The sequence below is a fragment of the Giraffa tippelskirchi genome, chromosome 1 (assembly GCF_054371585.1).
Source record: "Giraffa tippelskirchi isolate mGirTip1 chromosome 1, T2T-mGirTip1v1.2.pri, whole genome shotgun sequence".
NCBI classification, from domain to species: domain Eukaryota; kingdom Metazoa; phylum Chordata; class Mammalia; order Artiodactyla; family Giraffidae; genus Giraffa; species Giraffa tippelskirchi.
This window is the reverse complement of record NC_137275.1, coordinates 113,016,418-113,032,609: the sequence shown is the minus strand read 5'-3', so window position 1 is coordinate 113,032,609 and position 16,192 is coordinate 113,016,418. Positions and strand designations below refer to the sequence as shown.

Genomic DNA, 16,192 nt, shown 5'->3' with positions numbered 1-16,192 from the left:
GTGGAGACACTTGTCATCTGTGTGTGATCATGCATGCAGATTAATTAACCTGTAAGTGACTAATTCTTCATCATTTGACAGATAATTACATCTCCTATAAGTCTGGTTTAATAAAAGCAGAGCAGAGGAAGTGCTGTCAGTTCAGTGATTGGCATTCATTTTCAAGGAGAATGTGTTCTGGTCGAGTGGTTTGCTTATTAGAAATAGCCCTGTTGGAAAATTCCTTGTAGATTAAGTAAAAGCTCTTCTTTCCCAGAAACTATGACAATATTTTAAACACTTCACGTTTCATGAATACCTTCAAGCTTCCAATCCCTACTCTCTATTAATTCACAAAAAACCTCAAGTGTGTCTGAATGCCCATGGACAGTCTTTCCTTTGATTCTGAAGGTGAAGATGCAGAGGGAGGAGGGGGATGTGATTATAACTGTTGGAGAATTTTAGAACATGGGCACAGGGAGGGAACAGAGAGAAGAATGGTTTCATGATCCTTAATTTATGGAGTACATCTCTGGAAACTCAAGAAAGCAGAATGATAAACCCAAGGACACACAGTGACTTATAGCACAATTGAGAGGAAAAGATACGTAGATCATACCTGCTTGTTTTACAAACAGTATCTGTCATCTCTCCTTCTACTTTCTACCTCTCTACATTCTATCATCATGTATCTAAGGAATCTAATATATCTATCTACCTATCATCTATATTTCTGTTTTGTACCTATCATCATCTATTTTATTGGGCTCCAAAATCACTGCAGATGGTGACTGCAGCCAAGCAATTAAAAGACGCTTCCTCCTTGGAAGAAAAGCTATGACAAACCTAGATAGCATATTAAAAACCAGAGACATTACTTCGCTGACAAAGGTCCATAGAGTCAAAGGTATGGTTTTTCCAGTAGTCATGTATGCATGTGAGAGTTGGCCCATAAAGAAGGCTGAGGGCTGAAGAACTGATGCTTTTGAACTGTGGTGTTGGAGAAGACTCTTGAGAGTCCCTTGGACTGCAAGGAGATCAAACCAGTCAATCCTAAAGGAAATCAGTCCTGAATATTCATTGGAAGGACTGATACTGAAGCTGAAACTCCAATACTTTGGCCACCTGATGCGAAGAAACGACTCATTGAAAAAGACCCTGATGCTGGGAAAGATTGAAGATAGGAGGAGAAGGGAACGACAGAGGATGAGATGGTTGGATGGCATCACCGACTCAATGGACATGGGTTTGAGTAAACTCTGAGAGCTGGTGATGGACAGGGAGGCCTGGCGTGCTGCAGTCCATGGGGTCACACAGAGTCAGACATGACTGAGCGACTGAACTGAACTGATTCATTGGAAGGACTGATGCTGAAGCTGAAGCTCCAACATTTTGGTTACCTGATGTGAAGATCTGACTCATTGGAAAAGACCCTGATGCTGGGAAAGATTGAAGGCAGGAGGAGAAGGGGACAACAGAGGATGAGATGGCTGGATGGCATCACCGACTCAATGGACATGGGTTTGAGCATGAGTCTATCTTCTCTCTATCATTTACCATCGATCATCATCCATCTAAGGAATCCATCTGATCTATTTGTCTGTCTATCATCTATCTATAGAGAGAGCTTGGGGCAGAGAGAACAAGGATCCCAGCTGGGGGGAGAGGAGGGTCTTGGTACTGTGACAGCCCCCTCAGTTATCTGGTTGTTTCCGTTGTCTCAATTATTATCAACTCTCAGTTTCACAAACCTGTAGGATGCAATTCCATTTCCTTTCTGTGAGATATCCAGACAGATTCTCTGGCATGGGGTGCACCAGAGATCGTGGTCAGCAGACATGCTGGACTTCTTCAGTTCCCTAACTCACTTTTCATATTTTTCCAGTCCTCTAAGTTTACTGATTCAAATCCTAAACTAGGAGTTCCAAAATGAGTCATTAATGTAGAAATCAGAAGCCAGTGATCAAATTTCAAAATATTTAAAAATTTATGAGAAACTATACATTTTAGTAAGCATTACACAGGACTCCTGATCTTGAAAAAGACTATTAGTAAAGGATCTTGTACTATGTCTTTTATAAGTTTCTTATATCCAGTTTCAATTGTGAGTTAAGTAACTTCTGTAAAATCTGGATTATACTCATAAGGCATGTTTTACATTTTAAGGGAAATATACTGTGAAACCTCCTAAATATATAATATTTAAGTACACATTATTAATTTTCCTTGGCTTCTTATAAAATCTAGAACTCTCCCCATTTTTTATATTCTATGTTGAAAGGGCAATTTTAATGCTCTGAAAAGCCATTTTAAGGTTAAACACACACACTTAAGTTCAAACGCTAGAAGTTGAACTTCAGAAGTAATACTTTATCCTGTAAAGTCATAATCAAAATCAGGTGAAAGCCAGTGATAAAATAAATTGTGTGTTATTTCAAAATATGTATGTCTATACAGATAATATTATTGCATATACATGTATACTCTATAAAAAATAAAGCATTATTGTTTAATTTCAGGAAAAAGGAATTGCAGTTTTGCCAAGGGAAAATACTGTGCACTGATTTTTTTCCCTTTGTGACTTATTTTCTCTCATGTTTAATTTTCAGAACTGTATGTTTTTCCTGAAATATAGAGTGTTTGCTTTATAAAAATGCACTGCAATCCTCATTCGTGGATATCAGTTACTTTTAGGTGGTTTGTAGCTCAGCCTTTGAAGAAGGGCAGAGATCTGAGAGGCAGAGCACTTGATCACTGGAATTTCACCAACTAGAAACAGAAGTGGAGAGGAATCAGACAGGGGTGGAAACAATCCCATTTACCATTGTGCACCCTGTTTTCAGGCCAGGCTCTTATTCAGCAGACGTGAAGTGTTGGCCCAGCCACAGAGCCTGTCTGAGCTTCCAGAGAGGAGGTGCCCTCAGCAGGCTTCCCTGGGGGAGCTGACTCTGAGATCTGGACCTGCAGTCATCTTTGTTTTTTTGCCTTAAATTTTTTGTTGTTGGTGTTTAGTTGATTTATAATGCTGTGTTAATTTCAGGTGTATAGCAAAGTGATTCAGTTATAATATATACATATCAAACAGATACATGCAGCCTGATGTTCCCTGCAGCACTATTCATAGCAGCCAGGACATGGAAACAGCCTAACTGTCTGTCAACAGATGAGTGGACCAAGAGGACGTGGTGCATACACACAATGGAGTATTATTCAGCCGTAAAAAGAATGAAATAACGCCATTTGCAGCAACATGGATGGAACTAGAGATTGTCATACTGAGTGAAGTTAAGTCAGAGAAGGACAAATATCGCATGATATCACTTATGTGTGGAATCTTAAAAAAAAATGGTAAAAATAAACTTATTTACAAAACAGGTGCCGTGTTACTCTGGGATGTGCTGGGGATCAACTGAGGAGCAGAGAGAAAAGAAGGCAGGCTTGGGAGGAGAGTCTGGACTGTGATATAGCCCTAGTGGAATACAAAACGGTCCTTATGAAACACATTTTTATCCTACTTTTATTTTTCTTTAGCAAATTGAAATACATTTCTGTTTGGATACTAAGAAAATAAAGATATGTTTGCTATTAAGATATAACTTGTGGATTTATAACAGGACTGTTGTCTTTACTCTGTTGGGACAATACTAACACCAGTATGAATTTCTGACTGGAAACTGTCATTTTAATTTACATTATGGAGTGTCAGTCCTAGAAAGTCAAGCCATGATGACTCTTCTAACTTGAGAGAATCTTGTAACTAATCTTACAACATTTATAACTTAGAAAATATTCAATTGACGCTTTGCCAAGTGAGATTATTTTTAATATTAATAATGATTATTAAAAACTTTTTTATATAACGACTCAACTTCTGTCACAAATTTAAATAGGCTTATAGCTCAGTTGGTAAAGAATCCACCTGCAATGCAGGAGACCCTAGTTCAATTCCTGGGGCAGGACGATCCCCTGGAGAAGGGATAGGCTACCCGTGCCAGTATTCTTGGACTTCCCTTGTGGCTCAGCTGGTAAAGAATCTGCCCGCAATGCGGGAGATCTGGATTCGATCCCTGAATTGGGAAGATCCCCTGGAGAAGGGAAAGGCTGCCCACTCCAGTATCCTGGCCCGAGAGTCAGACATGACTGAGCCGCTTGTCATTATTATTACTCCCACAGCCGCTGGCGCAGAAGCCCCCTGTTGGGCAATGTAAAGCCAAGCTCTGTGTTCTCCATTGATGTTATCATCCCAGAGAGTAGAATCCTCAGAAAAGGACTTGATGAACTGATACGGGCAGTTTTGTGAGGTGCACAGCCATGCTGTGCAAATCCACTTTAAACAGTACTTGATTTTGTTTTTACAAATGGAAAGTTTTACTTTAATTGTAAGGTCAATGGATTTGCTTAGTTCTATGCCATTTTTTTTTTTCAATTGAACAATTTGAAAAAAGCCAACCAGTCCATTACCAATCTCTCCTCCATTGGAGCAGCTAGTACTTGGCTTCCTCAGAAACCTTTCCTTTTGGATTTCTTTATTCCTAATTTAAAAATGACAGTAACTTGGACACAAAAAACAGTTTAAAAATTTTAAACTCTTGGTGCTTGGCAATGAATGGAATTCTCGGTGTTACAATCAATCTGATGTATTTATTCATTTTTTAACTAAATGATACCAAATATTGTGAAGTACAATATGAAGCTTTTAATCACAATAAATGCACATTTGATTGGACATGTGAAGCTACCCTGGATGAGAAAGATGACAAAATTGAAGATTAAGAAGGAAAATAAAGTAGTTATTTAAATTTGCACACTGCCATTGGTATTTTAAAGGAAAAAAATCATTATCAATAGTTGTTTTCTCATTTTAACTCTTTTTCTATACACAGACTAGTTCTAGCCAGGGTAGAAATAATTCTTAATTTTTATCTTTCTCATACGAAGTACTACATAAAGCTGCCCATTTTTTAAAAACAAAGTTTTGTAGAATTAAAAAAAAAAAAAAGAAATCTCCCAAGGTAAAGATTTGAACCTGCAGTTTCAGAAAGAAAAATTAGTATATGGCTATGGGTCTGTCTACCATGGGATTTCCTGGTGGCTCAAACAGTAAGGAATATGCCTGCAATGTGGGAGACACAGGTTTGATACCTGGGTAGGAAGACCCCCTGGAAGAGGAAATGGCAACCCACTCCAGTATTTTTGCCTGGAGAATTCCATGGTAGGCTACGGTCCATGGGGTTGCAAAACAGTTGGACATGACTGAGCAACTAACACTGTCACTATTTTCCAGAATAGGTGGGAGATTTTCTGGGCTTTTCCCTGACCTGATGTCCCCTTGTTCTCTTTCATTCGGTAAGTTCTATAACCTGGGCTGGAGCATCAGGAACTCCATCCACTGCTCCCTGCTAGAAGATGGCTGGTCGGCAATCTGACTGATGACACAGAGGGACGGTGGCAGCTTTGCTTGTGTAAATTCAAGTCCCTGGCTTCCTGCGCCATGTCATCAGACACTGAGGCTGTGTCTGAACAATTGGGTCAATACAAACTCAAGCAGAAGATGGAATCACAGACATAAACAGCTGGTACGGAGGGCTTCCTCGTGTCTCAGATGGTAAAGAATCCCCCTGCAATGCAGGAGACACAGGTTTGATCCCTGGGTCGGAAAGATCCCCTGGAGAGGGAAATGAAAATCCGCTGCAGTATTCTTGCCTGGTTAATTCCATGGACAGAGGAGCCTGCGGGCTACAGTCCATGCGGTCGCAAAGAGTCAGACATGACTGAATGATTAACACTTGTACTAAGGAGGGAAAAGTAGTTTTTGTTTTCAATAAACCAGAATCTCTTAATTTAAAGTCATATGGGAGGCTCCTCGATCCCAGTTTCTTGTATTTCATCTAGTGGTTCTGACTGTTCATCAGCTGGGTGGGTCCTGAGTTCCTGATGCCTTAGACGGTGTGCACATTCTACTAATTGTAACTGTAATGATCTCAGTCTGTTAACTCCCACATAATATATAATCAACTATGCATATATCTATAACTATGATCATTTTACTTAGATTGTTTTAAGGACAGAGATGGTGTCTTAGTCATACTGTTTGTCTCTGTATTCAACCCAAGTTTCCATTGCAGTGCCTTGAATTTACTGGTGTTCGGTAACTGTTAATACTGGAGTTTCCTGTGCTATTTTTTGAAAACGAAATGTGTCTATTTTTCAGTAGTGCACAGTGCAGCGAATCTAGGAATCTCCTACCTGGACCAGGCTCATGAGCGTATCTCTGAAGTGTCCTGAGGTCTCTGAGTAGATGTCCTCCTGCAGGTCACGGCTGTATTCTGGGGAGAGCACACCCACGTGGAAGGGTTAGTCACGACGGAACCACGCATCCCTGTGTTCGCAGAGGTCAGCGCTGCTCCCATACGGGTGACATTTCTTGGTCTTCTACCACCTTCTACTCACATGAGGCCCATGAACAGTCCGCTCAACAAAACTGACCCCAACGATAACACCGGCCCAAGTCTACTTTCTTGTAAAAATACCATCTCTATTCCGAAACTGAAAACCAACATTGAAAATCATTTCACATTCTGTAACCCTTAAAATTCAGGGCTTTGTCTTCTCTTTCCTTAGACCACTGCCTAGCCCACTGGTCCCCAAAGTCTTTGTGTTGTCTTAATATTTTCAGTGAAGGGTCTTAACTCTCTGCCCCGGGAAAGTCTTGTTTTTGTTTGAGTGCAATGGAGCTGATTGTCTGGAACATTTTGTTCACACTCAATGTCACATGATACATGATGCAATGGAACTTAAGGTCTTAAAGCTCTTTTGAATATGAAAGTGGTTAACCTTTCTGCTTTTAAAATGCATAAAAATCAGATTCTGAGGTGGATTCAGTGATTATGAGGTTTATGAAAAGTGAAGTTGTTGCCTGTATTTGTAAAATTCACTGAGTGATTATTACACTTTGCTTTGTTCTGTCTTCATAACTGTCCCTTTTGGGTGAGAGACAAAGTCCTCCCTGAGCCACTGTCCTGAGTGCTCGCTGTCCTAAACTAAAATCTACCTCGTACAAACTCATCGGTATTTTCCTGGAAACTTTGCTTCACTCAATTATCTTGGGATCGCTTTGTTTTTAGTGCCCTAATCACCAACTCCACTTAGACAATTCATTAGTCTTGAGTGAGTGATATCTCATGTGTGAGTGTCTTAGATAATTCTTTAAAATACATAAACTGGAATCTTTTGCCTGTTATTTGAAAAATATGAAGTTTATAACGTGTGTAAAACATATGTACGCATGTGAATTTCCTTACGCAAATAGTAGGCTTCTCGCATCTGGAAAATTTCTCCGTTTGTTCTCGAAGCTAATATGTCAATGAGGCAGTTCTCATCAGTGCCTGCTCCCTGGAAGGACAGAGCAGGAGAAACATGAAGGCATCTATACGGGGAATAGCCCTGTAGTGAACGGATGCGGCCCCTGGTGCTCTGAGAAGAGGCGGAGGGCGGGCGTGTGCTCAAGGTAAAGACGGTCCTGCTTCGGTCCAGCTTTGGTATCTACTAGGTGTGTGGTTTTCAAGAAGATGGTATCATCTGAAATGAGCTCCTTCATAAAATAAAACAGCACGGGCATCTCTAAATCGTGTGGGAAAAGACGTTTAAACAGCACTCATGACACTCATTTTCTTTGCTGCTAGAATGTCAATTCTTGGGCAAACTGGTACTTGATTCTGGGTCCCTAACTCCCTAAGGATGGTGCAGAGACCTCACCCCACCTCTCCCCAGGTGTGGAGCTTTATACCATTTGCCTGAATATTTGGACTGAGTACTCTCTGCAGCCTCTTTCAGTCATAGGATATTCCTCCCTGATGGTGATTTGAAAGACAACACACCTTTTTCAGAGAGCTTCAGAAATCCATACCAGTTTATGAAACATTGAAAAAATTTAACAGTTTCATCTAACCATCGACATAGGACTTTCTCCCTAGGTTTTTAGTTACATCATTTTGCAAGAGGTACGGACTGACATATGCAACACTTAAAAAGACATTAGCTGAAATTTGGGTTTTATATAAGGCCTGTGCTGATCTACTGGTCTTCCCTGGTGGCTTAGCGGTAAAGAAACCGCCTGCCAAGTAAGACACGCTGGTTTGATCCCTGGGTGGGGAGGATCCCTTGGAGAAGGAAATAGCAACCCATTCCAGTATTCTTGCCTGGGAAATCACATGGGCAGAGGAGCTTGGAGGCTACAGTCCATGGGGTCGCAAAGAATCGGACATGAGTTAGCGACTAAAACAAACAACAGTGCTGATTTGTGAATACGATGGCCATGACCCAGGTTCCCTAATTGTCTTCCTTTCCCTTTTCGTGTTGTTTCCAGATGGGGGAAATCAGGTCATTGGCAGGCATCCCCCTGGAGTGATTGCAGCGTCTCTGCTGGTGTTTCATTCAGCATTTGGAAAGATCTGGAAAGTCATCTGTCCCCCTTCCCTAGCCAACAAACCTCTGACAAATCTGTAGTCAGTTTCTTTCATGACTTGCCTGTAAGAAAGAATTGTTCTGATCCTTTAGAAGCAAGATTTTGCTACATTTGAGCAGTAGTTTTGGTAAAGGACTAATTTAGGGTCACAAAAATATAGATGTCATCTATGTTTTGTCTCTGCCTCAGCATTACTGACTCATTCCTTTATGAGCCCAATTGATACAATAGTTTAAAGAGATTCACAAGAATGCTAACATTTCCACTTAACAGAGGAAGACAAACGGGCTGATGCTGCTGTTTAGTCACTGAGTTGTGTCCTACTTTTTGTGACCCCAGGTACTGTAGCCTGCCAGGCTCCTCTGTCTATGGGATTCTCCAGGCAAGAATACTGGAGTGGATTGCCATGCCCTCCTCCAGGAGTTCTTCCTGATCCAGAAATCGAACATGTGCCTGCCTCATTGGCAGGTGAATTCTTTACCACTGAGCCATCAAGGAAGCTGAAAGCCATACTGGGGCAGAGACAAATGCAAACAGCCCCCAAAGCAGCTCATTTCCTCTTTCCTCTCGGCAGCTCTGCACAGGGCCGGGTCGTGGATCTGAGTTTGCTCAAAAGAAGAGTCAAGTGACCCTGCCACTGGGCTACGGAGGCCCCCCTTTCATGACAACCCCCTCACCCCAAGCATTTCTCTCATTTCTTCTTTACTGACATGTCCCCCCCCCCACCCCGATCACACGTGGCAGTATATCACTGGGTGACCCGCTCTACCTTCATGGCGTGCCACAGCTCGTGGGCATCATATGAGGGTGGGGGGTACATGAGGCCGACCATGACGTCCTTGAAGTGATTGGAAAGCTTCTCCTTCAAGTCCCCAACCAGGTCCTGTGCAGGGAAAGCAAGTACTTGCATTACACCACTTCCCAAGTTTGCGGGGAAAATGGGATAATTGCAGAAAGTCTTCTAGCAGGATTCCCTTCTCCTTGCCCCTTCACATAATAGCTAGTTTGGTTTGGGTTCACACGTGTGTACATGGGTTACATGAGAGGATGGACTTGAGGGTTTGAAAATGAGTGATGTGGTCATATCTCCACGCCAGACGTCATCTGTATGGATATTCTAGTTACACAAACACAGAACCATGATCCTTCTTTAATACCAACACAGCCCCTGTTCTGAGCTCATAAATAAAAGTTAAAATATGAAAAGCTTAAAATAAATAAAAGTTGAAACTGAAAGCATTTCAGTAGGGAGTATAATAGTTTTGTGTGGAATTAATGAAATATTAGTCCTTAAAATATGCATTTTATCATATAGCAGTGTCTTTTAGTAAAGAGTTCCGGTTATACTGTTGCCAAAAAGCTTGTGTAAATGAGTTAAGTAAGCAGTCTTGGAACTTTCTTTAAATAGTCACCTGAAAAAGAAAAACAAGCATGCTAGATTTTAGCCCTTGAAATACAGGTATAAAGGCGTGAAACTGATGGTTTTCCTTTAGTTTTCTTTTCACTCATATAGAGTAGATGTTTAAAAACAAAAAATATGCACAATTTATGTTTTCTAGGGTTACAAAGACATCTGAAAGATTTTTTAAATGTACTATTTCTTGTTAAAATGTACAGTATATATTCAGTTATATGTTAAAATATGCAACAGTTTAGTTATGATTCAATAAGATAATTCAATAAGGCACAATAAGCTTTGTTACAGTACAAACCAAAATTGTCATAATTTTCACTTTATTTGGTATAATCTGGCAGTATATTTCCTGTGTTTCTTTTTTAGCAAAAAGGCATCACCCACAAGATGTTAATTGGCAACACAGAGAATTTTTGCTCAGGTCAAGGCAGTTTGTCTAATGTCTGGAGTTGTGGCTGGTCTTGGAGTATATATAAGACTTACAAGATCGCCTCCTCATGGAGCTGGTATTCCAGTCAATTCCCTCATCTTTTGCCATCAACTGTTTCTAATTTCTGTAACAGACTGTCCTGGTGTGCTGTCAGGAGGCAGGCAAAAGCAATGATAAAGCCGTTGTGAACACATGAGCTTGTGAAGACTTTGTTCTCCTGCCCACATGAGCTCAGCACATCGTTTTGAAGGAAAGGCAGCAGTGGAGTCAGTGGGTTTTTATTTCTACTTTTTCTCAGACAAGATGGTAGGAGCTGGAGAAAAACAACACACAATCTCTGTTTTCAAGAGGATCCACATCCATAAACATCCCAGACATAATGCGAGTGAAAATGCGAGCTAATGCTTTGGAAGGCTCTGGTCATCATTTTTCACATCATAAGATCCTAAACAGTAGTTCAAGAGGGTTCTAAAAATTCAGGTAAGAGATGAGAATGGCCTTACAGGCCTAGGGACACAAGACAGTCAGACAAGGGAGAAGTTGCTTTGGGATGGGCGTTCAGAAGTCGCTTCTGATAGTTAACTTTATTCACTTTTGCTGGGCCATTAACATTGTTCTAGATGTTTCTGTGAAGGTGTTTTTAGATGATTTATGTTTTTAGATGATTTACGTTTAAATCAGTGGACTTCAAGTCGAGCGAATTGCCCTCCACAATGTGGGTGAGGCTCCTTCAGTCAGCTGAAGACTTTCCCTCAAGAGTTCTGCCAGCAGCTGGTCCTTGACACTGGACTCCTACCCCCTCTGAGACTCCAGTTGGCCTGCGTCTCGGCTGGCCTGCCCTGTGGCTTGTGGCCTGTCCACCTCACAGTCGTGTAGCTAATCCCTCACATCGCCCTCCCTGTCGGTGGCGGTGGGCATCCTTCCGACAGCGAGGACTTTGCATAGTCAGAACAGCACGAGGATGACACGTTTCCTGCGGCACGGCTCATGACTTGTCTCTCGGGTGAGTTTACTCTCCCACTGCAGCAAAATCAACTGCGAACTAATAATAAAGATGGATCTGGGCAATCCCAGATACTTTATTTAGTGAACCTGAAAATGTAATACGTCAAAATATGTGACATGCAGCTGAGACAGTGATTGAACATCCATTTTAGCTTTAAATATTTATATTAGAAGAGAAACAGTCAGTCAATGACCTAATCTTCCACCTCAAAACTAGAAAGAGAAGAATACATTAAATCCAATATAAGAAGGGAGGAAATGACAGGGTGGAATGCAGACTGTGATGGATTAATGTAATATACTCATATATCTTAAATTTTAAAAAAGGGAGGAAATGAGAATAAGATCATAATTCAATGAAATAGAAAATTAATAAATACGTAAACTGTCAATGAAATCAAAACCTAATTTCTGAATGTTAATAAAATTCTAATTAGACTGACAAGAAAAAAGAAAATGCAAAAATATTGGCAATGTAAGAGTAGCATACACAAATACTACAGATATTAAAGGAAAAAAGAGAATATTATGAACACATTTATACCACTATTTATATTTTTAGTTGAAATATAATTTATTTACAATCTTGTGTTAGTTTCAGGTGATTCAGATATATATATATGTTTATATGTTGTTTTTCATAATCTATCTCTTAGGTTATTACAAAATATTGACTAAATTTCCCTGTGCTATACAGTAGGTCCTTGTTGTTTATCTATTTTATATATAGTGATGTGTATATGTTAACCCCACCCTGCTAATTTATCCCCCCCTCTTCTCTGTGCATGTGAGTCTGTTCTCCAGGTGCGTGAGTCTATTTCTGGTTTGTAGATAAGTTCATTTGTGTCATATTTCAGATTCTACATATAAGTGATATCATACAGTGTCTGTCTTTCTCTATCTGACTGGTTTCACTAAGCATAATGTTCTCTGGGTCTCTCTATGTTGCTGCAAGTGGCATGATGTCATTGCTGTTTATGGCTGAGCAATGTTCCATACGCATACCACAGACACATTCCACATCTTCTTTATCCACTCCTCTGTCCGTGGACACCTAGGTTGCTTCTACGTCCTGGCTATTGTGAACACTGGGGTGCACGTGTCTTTTTGAATTATGCCATCATCATAAAGCCTGAAATACTCAGCACCTGTAGGTCATTCCTGTCACCTGGCTGCTGCATCCCTAGGGACCACCTGTGGCTGTGTCACAGACAGGTGAGCAGAGCTGAGGCTCAGTTCCCTTCTGCACTCCTAATGGGACTAGGAATGGTGCAGCGTCTACAGAGAACAGCATGGAAGCTCCTCAGAAAACTAAACATACAACTACCATATGACCCTGCGATCCCACTCCTGGGCATATATCTGGAGAAAAACATAAAGATACACCACTATAGTTTAAAATTTAGTTGAAAAGTATAAATTTGTTGACAGCCACATATTACCAAACTAGGGCAAGGAGAATTTCGAACTCAATCTAAATTTCCTTATATTGACTAAAAACAAAACAAAACAAAACCGGATTCACAAGTAATCGACCCTCTTTAATCTCTAGACCCAAGTGGAGTCACTTCATAAAATCTATGACACATTTTAATGTAGAAGTAAAATCATCTCTACACAGTATTGTGTAGAAAGCAGAGGGTGAAAGAAGACTTCTCAATTTATGCAACTAATATTGTCCTAATACCCCAATAAAGAAAAAATTAAATCCAGTGCTGTACCTCGGTTTAAAGGGCGGCAGATGGAAAGGGTAGAATCTGCAACTCTGCAGCCTTCCTCCGGCCCTCAGGGCAGCTGATTGTTTCTTTGACACTGCAGCTCCACCCCTGAGCTTATTGCACTGGATGAATGACCATATTACATGAATGTATGCCCCCCTCCCCAAGTCTGTCTCAGGCTTCCCAGGTGGCTCAGCGGTACAGAATCTTCATGGCAATGCAGGAGAGGTGGGGTTGATCCCTGGGTCGAGAAAATGCCCCCAGAGAAGGAAATGGCAACCCACTCCAGTCTTGTTGCCTGGGAAAGCCTAAGGACAGAGGAGACTGGCGGGCTACAGTCCGTGGGGTAGCAAAGAGTTGGACATGACTGAGCGACTAAACAACAAGAAACGGCTTTATCACAAATGTTGCCAAATCTGGCCGAGTGCTGAGTGGTCAGATGTGCAGAGTTTATGGTGTATACCCTGTATAAATGAAGCTGTAACAAGTTGGAGAATGAAGGAATGAACGTGGGAGAAAGCCCTGAATTTACTGATGAAACGTAAAACATACAGGCAATGGCTTGGGCATGGCAAAATCCTCCATTTGATCTTCAGTCACTTCTGGGGTCCCTATTCCTCCCGAACATTCGTAACAGCATCTTCCCCTTACTTCCCCTTACTTCACCTGTGGGCTCTGACCCGGAACAACTGCGCAGGTTCCACTGCCCGGTGAGGTTCGGCGCGGCCGCTAGATGGCGCTGGGGGAGCTGCGCGCCGGAGCGCGGGGGTGCACGGGTGCGTGTGTGCGCGTGGCTGTAGCACACGGATTTGATAAGGGACCTAGAGGAAGCTGGAGCACTTCGGTGAAAAAGACTGCCAGTGGCGCCCGGGCGGGAGGTGGCCTGGGTTCAGCCCGGGCCGAGCGTCAGCTGCGAGGTGGGCAGCTCACCTGTGTGCCCTGTCCGGTCTGTACAGTGAGGACGGGTCTCACCTCAGCGTTGACCTTACTAGACAATGTTTGCTCAGGTGAAGTCCTTAACATGTTTTCTGGCTGCTATGAGGCACTCGAAATGTCTTTTTCCCAAAAAATATTAGGTAATTTGCTGTAGGTTTAAAATGGTGGGTACTAGCTGTGTCCTCTCTCCCCTCTTTTTCCTTTCTCTCCACCTCATTAGTTGTCTGTTCCCTTGTATATCTCACAGCCTTTCCAGTATCCAGTTGTCAGTGATTCCATGGTCTCTAACTTATGAATGCATCCCCAAATTGACGATTTCATGCCCAGTTATCGCTGCAACCTCGGCCTTTCGTGGTCATCGCTCCTGCGGTCAGTGCCCAGGCCTCCAGAGCGCCCCGTTCTGCCCTCCCGTTTGCCCTCCCAGCGCACCTGGCAGGTGACCCTGGAACTTGCACATCAGCTAGTCACTTCTCTGCAGAAAGGCCCTTCCCCACTCCAAACGCCAGGATGAATTACAGCTACGTTTGTGCAGCTCAGCTCAGAATACAGCAAACATGCAGGTGTTCTATGCGATGGTCTGTCTCCAGGGCGCTGGATGGGCCCGCGGTGGTCACATCCCTGCCCTCACCTCCGGCCGCTGCCATCCCTGCTCCCTACCCGCTCCACCCGGCCAGCTTTCTGCAGCTCCTGGGTCTGCAGGCCCCTCCCTCAGGGCCCCGGGTTCCCATTCCTGTCACCTGCATGTTCTTTTGTTGTCTGTGCCAGCGGCCTACTTCATAGAGCCTGCTGTCACCGTTGACAGTATGCCCCGGCCCCAGCACTGTTTCTCGCCCGGCTTCATCTTTTCTCCAGAGCACTAGTTCATTCTAACATAATACGCGTGCGTGTGTGTGTGTTGCTTCAGTCCTGTGTGACTCTTTGCGACCTATGGACTGTAGTCCGCCAGGCTCCCCTGTCCTTGGCATTTCCCAGGCAAGAATACTGGAGGGGGTTGCCCTTTCCTTCTCCAGGGGATCTTCCCGACCCAGGGATCGAACCTGGATCTCTGAAGTCTCCTGCATTGGCAGGCGGGTTCTTTGCCACTAGCACCACCTGGGAAGCTCGCTGTAGTGGTGGCTTGTTTTTCAGGACATCAGAAGACAGTACTTTCATTAGGGAAAACAGATACTGAATAACATGTTGAAGTAGCCAAACTTCTCAAGTTCAGAGCGGAGCCTTCACCTGCGTTGTCTAGTCAGTGTTTTAAATGCTCTCCGGAGGGACAGACAAAGCTTTGCAGATGCAGTCTTCGCAGGGTGCCTCTCCCCAGCCTGCCTGCTGCTCTTTCCTTTTGGCCAAAGACTTGCCCCAAAGGGACTCCATGGGCCTCACAGCCTGGGCCTAAACTAGGCTGAGTGGATGCCGTTCAAGTGGATCTGTTGGAGCTGCAGGTGGGCCGTGTCGCAGCAGCTCCGACAGCTCCACTTAAACTACAAGTGACATGGCGGTTCCCTTTTCTTTCTTCCTTTCACCTTTACCCAACTGTGTGCACTCAGGGCAAGACACAGGATGGCCAGCACTCTGCTTGTTGGAATATGTTTTTAACTTCTATCACTTTTCCTGCTGTTGTAAAAAAATACTTGCTCTTGAAGCCATGTTGTAGACCTGTACGAAGTGTGACTTAGAAGTTGTCTTAATTCTGCCCACCCCAATAGTCATCGTGTAAACCCTCGGGAAATTTTATGTTACATTAGAAAAACACTTGTGCAAACTGCTTTGTCACTGTGCAGTGGTAACTACATGTTTAAAAATCGTATCTACTTATATTGACATGTAGTTGATTTACAATGTTGCATTAGTTTCAAGTATAAAGCAGGGTGATCCGTTGTAGGTTGCTGCAAGATATTAAGTAGAGTTCCCTGTGCTATACAGTAAACCGGTGTTGTTTATCGGTTTTATTTACAGTGGTATCTATCTGTTAATCCCAAATTCCTAATTTATCCCCCGCACCTTTCCCCTTTGATACCATATATTTGTTTTCTATGTCTGTGAGTCTGTTTCTGTTTTCTATGTAGATTCATCTGGATTATTTTTAAGGATTCTATGTTTAAGTGATATCATACGGTATTTCTCTTTCTCTGTTACTTCATTTGGTATGATAATATCTCTAAGTCCATCCATGTTGCTCCAAATGGCATTATTTCATTTTTTTTATGGCTGAGCAATATTCCATTGTACATATGTACATATCACATCTTCTTTATCCA

General features: G+C 42.4%; 1 protein-coding gene across 1 annotated transcript in view; it reads right to left on the bottom strand.

The window, feature by feature from the left end:
• The window catches only part of LOC145515805 (annexin A10), a 53,166-nt gene that overhangs the window by 11,801 nt on the left and 25,173 nt on the right, over nucleotides 1-16,192 (bottom strand). Inside the window, exons 5-7 of the mRNA XM_081517161.1 lie at nucleotides 9,213-9,326; nucleotides 7,281-7,371; nucleotides 6,226-6,305 (exon numbers count right to left, since the gene is read on the bottom strand). Of these exons, the coding sequence (XP_081373287.1) occupies nucleotides 6,226-6,305; nucleotides 7,281-7,371; nucleotides 9,213-9,326 (285 nt within the window). The remainder of the gene's footprint in view (nucleotides 1-6,225; nucleotides 6,306-7,280; nucleotides 7,372-9,212; nucleotides 9,327-16,192) is intronic.